Source organism: Juglans microcarpa x Juglans regia, chromosome 7D (genome assembly GCF_004785595.1).
Source record: "Juglans microcarpa x Juglans regia isolate MS1-56 chromosome 7D, Jm3101_v1.0, whole genome shotgun sequence".
In the NCBI taxonomy this organism is placed as follows: domain Eukaryota; kingdom Viridiplantae; phylum Streptophyta; class Magnoliopsida; order Fagales; family Juglandaceae; genus Juglans; species Juglans microcarpa x Juglans regia.
In genome coordinates, this window is record NC_054606.1 from 6,491,391 (window position 1) to 6,499,216 (window position 7,826).

Below are 7,826 nucleotides of genomic sequence, written 5' to 3' on the forward strand. Positions count from 1 at the left end.
TTATTTGTCATGCCAATCACTCCGTGTAAATTAGGCTTCATTCATGAGATTTGGTTATAACAAAAAGCTGGTCTGACAATTATGTTTTTGTGCTTATTCCAAAATTGGTCTTTTGCCATGAAATCTGATCATGTAATTAGTTTAGTTTTGATTATGCATTTGGTAGGAAATGGTTATTTCTCATAAACACTGGACATGCAAAATCTATAATTGCATGACTATTTTTCTTGGGAAAAAAAAAGGAATGCAAGTATTTTTCATGAACATGGTCATGGGTAAAACAATTATCCACCATTGAATTTCACGAGAAATTTACTCATTTCTCACGATCCTAAGAGTAGGTCTAGTACTATTTGTCACGAAATTAGGGATTGTTTTTTCGCCATTAATGTCGTGGAGAAAGATAAGTTTTTGTCATGAATTCAACTTTTGGTGGAAAAATGGCCTTACTTCACCAGTTATATGCCACCAAGCTGCCACGGATCAATTTGGTGAGAAAAAACTTTTTGTCACTGTGGATATAATTTTTCTGACCATAGTTCCTCTTGACAAAAACTAGTATATGTTGTAGTGATACTACATATTATATTGTTGTTTACATCACAATGCAAAACATCAATTTACAAAAAATAAAATAAATAATAATATATCGTAACAATATCAAATGAGACTAAAAGTTACAGATTTGCGATAATAAGTAATATTAGTGTTTGATTTAATTTACTCTCCAAAAAATACAACATTAATGTTTGATTTTCCTTTTATTCATTTTTTTCAGTTCCAAACAATCATATAGAGTTTTTCTCGATGGCTTCGGGAGTTTTAATGAAATTCATCTTTAAATATACGTTAACGAAAGTCTCTTAGTTTCATGAAAAATTTATAGGACAACGTAAATTTTGCACTAAATTTATGTTGTGCTGTGAATTTTTAGCAAAACCTTTCTCATAAGTCTTAGTTTTGAATGTTGAGCTGAGATTACTTGGTTTGGATAGTAAAATGAGATGAAATGATTTGTTAATAGTAATGAAATAATTTGTGAATAAATAATTTGAAATAATTAGTTTTATAGATTTTTGAGAGAGGAGAGATATAAAAATATTATAAAAGTTAAAATATTATTAGAATATAATTTTTGTATATTATTTTTATTTTGAGATTTGAAAAAAATTATTTTTTATTTTTTTAAATAAGACCTGGTTACGAATAACCGGCTACATAACCGGATATGTAACCGGATCCATACCCGATCCGATTTCATCTTACCCGTCTGGTTTTAATCCAAGCGGATAACTATCCAGATTCACCTAGATTTCCAAGTTATGGATCGGACCGAAAGAAAACCCGACTGATTGCACACCCTTAAATGAGTTTGTTGAGATTCATCTTAATATTCAATCTCTGAGTTATATTTGATTTATTTATTAAATAGATTGTTCGTAAACATAAAATTATAATCGATTATAAAATAGTATAACTAATATAAAGTTTGGCTTGACTTAGGTCATGTTTGGATACAAAAAACGGTTTCATTTCATCTAATCATTATAACTTTTTTAAATTTCTACATAAAATATAATAAATAATTCAACTTTTTAAAATTCAAAAATAATAATAATATTAAAAAATAATCTTCTAATAATATTTTATTTAATTTGTAACTTTTATCTAAAATCATTTTATCTCGTTTCACTATCCAAACATAGTGTTACATAAGCTCTACTAATTTCTTATTTAGTTATTGTTGTAGACCGACTTATGATCTACAAAACAAAAGAGCAAGTAGTTCATGAAAAGGTCGATTCTTCCACTTTTACAATCACTTTCGCTATTGCACCTACAATTTGCTACTCTTAACTAATTGTTGAGCGTAAATCTAATCATGAATAATTCGTGAGTGTATACTTTGTGTTATAGATGCCAACTCTCACCCATTATTCACTTCATCCTCTATGTTTTCGTGGTGAATTTCGATTGAAACATTAGAGGTTTATTCACTGCGAACTCAAGTCGTGTATTTGAACTAACAAAAAGAGCCAAATCCTCTCCAACAATAGGAAACATTCTCATAGTGCCAAAAATCGTCATATCTCAACCCACCCCCACTTGTAACGAATTTTGCCTAAAAGAAAAAGACGGTCTGACCACTTTGGTACATCACGCTAGAAACCACAGAATATAATATCAAGGTTCCAATAATAATTTCACTGACAAAAGCTTCCAATACAAGCTGAAACATGCTTCACAACGTTAGTGCTCGGCTCACAGTGCAATGCCAATCGAGGTATGTCACCAAAAGCATCATCTACTGTATCCCTAACATAATAACATCATTGTAGTTTGACTTTTTACAGTTTTTGTTATATAAAAAAAAAAAAAATCTAGTTATTTCAACTCTTTTGGATGGTCTTTTAAAAGCCACTTTTTTAAATAATTTATTATTTAAAAAAAATGATGTGAATGGATTAGAAAACCCACTGAAGTATTTTGTAGATTTGAAAAACCCAAATGGGTGGAAGGAAAAACCCCATACAAAGGATTCATTGCCAACATATGGTAGAATATAATTTTTCTCTGGTTGTTAGTGTTATCATTATAGTACTATTTCCAATTAGTAGATCTAGGAGCTCTAAATTAAAATTTGAAAAATAAAACAGATCAAGAACGAGCCAAACCTTAGGAATTTTCGCCCTCGAGACGTTATAAATTGTCTCAAGGAGTGTCTTTTGTAGCCGAATTTCAACATGGGTTACAAAACCCAAATGGCATTCCTAGTACTTGCCCAGCACACTCACAGAGCACAACAAGCCCATTTTCATTTCAGAGTTGAGGGCTTGAGCTGATGCATTTTGACAAACAGCTCGTGTCAGCAAGCACTTTTTGATCCTGGGGCTAAACTGATCCATAGGGCTAGGAATGGATTGACTAGCCCAGTTTACAAAAAGCCCAAAAGCGAATGAAATTCAAGTTCTGTTTGAATTCTAAAAGTATTTCATCTCATCTCATCATTACAATTTTTTCAAATTCTCACACAAAATATAATAAATAATTCAACTTTTTTAAATCTCAATTCAACTTTTTCAAATCTCAAAATAATAATAATATTAAAAAAATAATATTCTAACAATATTTTTTTCATCTAAAACCATCTCATCTTATCGCTAAATCCAAGCCAGCCCTCAAGCCACTTGAACAGACAGATTGTTTGTCTTAAACTCTACAAATAAATCTTATAAAAAGAAGTTTACAACGTATTAATTTGGCTTGATGTCATAAGTCAGGCATATTTTAGATCAAATAGATCGAGTCACATCAATTTATAAATTTATTTTTATAAGATTCATTTCAGACCAAGTATTTCTCAAATTGTAATACTCCATATTAATAAGCACAAGAAAGCAATGATTGGGATCCAAACTACGTAGAAAGGAGAAATCACTATCCTGTATAATAATCGCAATGGACTCCAATTATAATATTAACAAAAGTCTTTTTTGAAAACGTGGTTTGAGTTTATTTGGATCATTACAGTGTTTCTGATAATTATATAAACAACTGAAAACGTTTTCCATTACTTTAATGCTTCTATAATTGTGGAAGTATTGGCATGCCGATCACTAGTACTCTGTTTCACACATGAGACGAGGATGACACCAAGCTTTATCTGCATAAAAAAATAGTAGCTAGATCTGTACCAGGCGGCCCTGACAGCTTATGAAGCTCACCCCTGTTGGTTGGTGAAACTTAAACATATCATTACTATCTGTAGCCCAATAATATAAACACTTGCACTGCAAAGAAATGCTCAAAAAGAGGGTGTCATTTTGTAGGAATCACGAACTTTCCTCGTCCCGGGATGTTGAGTTCTCACAAATACTATAAAATGAAACGAATGGTACGATGGAAACACGATTATAAGATGGTCGGTGTTCTCATCATAATAAGCACGCTCTTCAAAAGGCTTTGGCATAAAATTGCAGAAAGCATATTCGCAGGAAGCTTCAATAATGTCTGTGATCAACCCTAAACTAAGCAAAAGAGAGAAGGGCAGGCCCACTTTGAGATTCCAAAACTGCACGAAATCCGCAAGCAATTAGTTGGCAACCACAATTTTAAGATCTTCTTTGTCGTATGTCATCACAAAGCCTAACGATGGAGACAAGTAAAAGGGAAGCGCATACATGCATGGATGAATTCGACATGGTGGTGATCGAGGATGAGTCTGAATCACTTGCGTATTGCCTTTCTTTTCTTCTTATATTTATCGATGATCGCTAATTCTACCAATGATTAAGAAAGTGGACAGCCAAGAATTCGAAACTCTTCGAGTAATCTATTTACCCAAATTCAAGAGATTCCTATGTAATCCATAATTCCAAAGTAAAAAGTTAAAATGAACCAAAACTTAATAAGAAATGATTTATATAAATTTCAAATAGTCAAGTTCGGCACAACTTTTTTATAAAAAAAGTAAACTATAGGTCAAAAAGAATGAAAAAACCATATTATTTTGTAGTGGTATTCACTTTTTTGCACAAAACTTATTTATTTGAGACTTATACCCAACATTACTCAATATTTGACATGATTCGAGAATTATTTGATGCTGATGATAAACGAGGATGCACATGATATCCTAATGTTTAGCATGAACAAAACATTGTTTTATCCTTAATTTTTATTAAATAGAATAATACTAGCACACCTCAACTCACAAACATATCTCATCTCATCTATCTCATTATTATAACTTTCTCAAATTTTTATATAAAAATATAATAAACAATTCAATTTTTTCAAATTTTAAAATAAAATAATACTAAAACATTATATTTAATAATATTTTATTTAACTTTCAACAAAATATCTCATTTCATTTCTATCTCAACCAACCTAAGCGTTAAAAGAACCCACCCACAAGAGATTATGCTGAGGGGGAGTAAAAATGACATGAAACTGAATGAAATCTAGAAAGAGTTACGATGATCCGATGATCCATTGGAGTTGATCGATCACTTGCCTAGGAAATTTCCTATTCGGATAATTCTTTAGATTAATGTTTTGTTGCCATTACAACCCGTCTTTCACGTGGACTAAAAATCTGATCTTAGGAAAAAGGGATCATTTCAGTATAGCCCGTACGTACCATTCATGCTGTATCCAAACACTTAACGCCAAACGTGGGTTCAAGACTCAGGGTCTCGCAAGCGTTTCATACGGATAATCATGACCGCAACATGTCGTTGAACTGAAACTTGTTGCCGTAGAAGCCGTCAAAGAAACAGGAAACTCTCATCCTAGTCAATAATGAGACAAATAGAGAAGCTTCTTTTTTATTTTTTTTCTTTTTTCTTTTTTTTTTAATAATGAAAAAAAGAAGATCAAAGATAATTAATTATCAGTATCATTATATGGTTTCTAAAAGATAATAATTAGGAACGGTTATGTGGTCATTACGTGCTAGTAGTGCTAGTGACTTATACGTGGCTTAGACAAGTCTTTCTTTCCTTTTCCACCAATTGCGTCGGATTTCAGCCTCGTGGTCGTGCTCCAACTTCTGTTTTGTTCGCCAATACATATCTGGCCCGATCACGCTCCCCCGCCTCTCATTCTCACTAAGAGTTAATTTACGTAGCGAGATGAGATAAAATAATTTTAAATTAATTAAATAAAATATTATATTTTAATATTATTATTATTTTAAAATTTAAAAAAATTATAATAATAAAATGAGATGAATTATGAATTTCTGTATTCAAATGATTTTTATTGTTTAAAATTGTTTTCACTCATTCAGAATTTCAGATTTTACTTTCAGGTATGAACGAAAAAAGAAAAATGGACCAATCACGTTGACATGCTTGGAATGGAGGCGAAGAATAAAAGCGAAGGAATATGAAAAGCCATTATTCACGAGTATTAATAATGTGAAATACAATGACGACAATAATAATGTAAACAATACACTCCACAAGCTGTAAAAGCCGCTTGTCCCATGACACCTCACCGGCCCATAACGACAGGTCGTCGAGCCAGCTTCCCAATCGAGACTGCACCCACCGCACCAAAGCCCGTACTCGCGGCAATCGTAATTGTTCTTGTGCCGCCAACTCCGTAAAACCCCGCCACTATAATTTTGATATTCCTCTTCTGCCCTCGTTGAATCCTGATATTCCGTACTCGTTCCTTCCCCTTCGTCTCCACTACAACTCACACCTGCTTCTGCTTCTGCTTCAGCGTCACATGGGAAACCCCTTACCGCCACCCAACCATCGGATTCCCAATTTGCCCCTGATGTCGTAGCTAATTTACCAATTCTCTCCATGGCAGAGACTTCGTAGTTCTCTGTATTGGAGCCACGGCTCCGGCTCGTTTCGTTCTCTTCTTCATCATCTTCGGCGTCGAACTCTGAGTTAATCCAGTCGAGTACGCACCGGGGAGAAGAGTCAGTCGAAACCGTGTTGGGGGATGCCGATGAAGACAGAAATGGGTGCTGTAGTAGCTGATCACAGCTCCACCGTTTGCTAGGATCTCTCCTTAGACACTTCTCGAGAAAATCGCGACCGAGTTCGGATAACCGAGTTGGGAATTCAGGCAACTCGTCCGAAAATCCGATTCTACTCAGTGTGTCCACACCGCGATCCTCCCACGCCGGTTTTCCGGTCATCATCTCGATGATCGTGCAGCCCAGGGACCACACGTCGGATTCAGGCCCCTGCAATTCCCGCCTAATTACCTCCGGCGCCATCCACAGGGGACTCCCGCGTGGCAGAATCGGAGTCCCACACGCTTCTCCGGAGGTATCGATTGCCGACCCAAAATCGGCAAGCTTGGCTAAATTTATATCGGCGCCGACCAGAATATTCTTTCCCTTGACGTCGCAGTGGACAATGCGCCTGGAGTGTAGGTACCGCAACGCCGAGACGACACACCAGGCGTGCGACCGTACAACCCGCTCGTCCACGTCATTGCCCCACCGTTTCGCCACGTCAGCCGCGGTGCCACCTGGCAAGTACTCCAAGTGCAAGTTCCGGCACGACGTCGTCGGGAACTCGTAAGTCACGTCGTCACCGAGAAATCGGACGACGTAAGGCGAAGACAACGATCGGAGGATCCAAATCTCGTTCTCCAACGCCTCGAGGTGGCCAGGCAGACTCGAGTTCCTGTCCACGGACTTCACAGCAAAAAGGCCACCGTCACGTAGGTTCACTCCGAGCGTGACAGTACCGAAGGAGCCCTTCCCAATACACTTGCCTCTGACCCAAGAAGCCATGTCCGAGTGAAGAAGCTTCAACTTTTCCTTCTCTCTCTCTCTCTCTCTCTCTCTAAAGGTAAGCCTTAATAAGAAAACTGCGTGGCCAATTAGCTCTATATATATATATACAGAGACTGATACGTATACGAGTGTGAGATAAAAAATATATAATAAAGAAATATAAAATGGGTGTGACATGGAATTTAGGAATGGATAATTGGGAGAAAAGTTCGGTGACGTCAGGAGAGGTTCTGGGGCTAGAACTGGTCTGTGTGTTGAGATGTGTTGGCATTAAAAGTGGAGACTTGTGGGAGGGGGGAGGGGTTTTGGAGGTGGGATGTCGGGTTTTATCCTTATCCGTAATAAAGCGCGGGGGTTGATCTCGGCCGTCGAGTTTATGAGAGAGCACGATAATGTTAAATTCGTGTAATCCTTACTTGCAAAGAAAGGTTAATTTATTTGTCTTTGGTTTGGAAACTTTGCCGTGTTGTTTTCACTGTTGTGGTGGGAAATAATAAAAAAATTACGATCTAAATATATGATGGTTCGCGGAAGAATCCCTTTTTTTTTT

At 35.9% G+C, this 7,826-nt stretch overlaps 1 protein-coding gene across 1 annotated transcript; it reads right to left on the reverse strand.

The window, feature by feature from the left end:
- Window positions 1-5,769: 5,769 nt before the first annotated feature.
- Window positions 5,770-7,578, reverse strand: LOC121238914 (mitogen-activated protein kinase kinase kinase 18-like). Its single transcript, XM_041136009.1, has one exon. It carries the CDS (start codon window positions 7,451-7,453, stop codon window positions 5,786-5,788), a length of 1,668 nt encoding a protein of 555 aa, XP_040991943.1. The 5' UTR covers window positions 7,454-7,578; the 3' UTR covers window positions 5,770-5,785.
- Window positions 7,579-7,826: the final 248 nt, after the last annotated feature.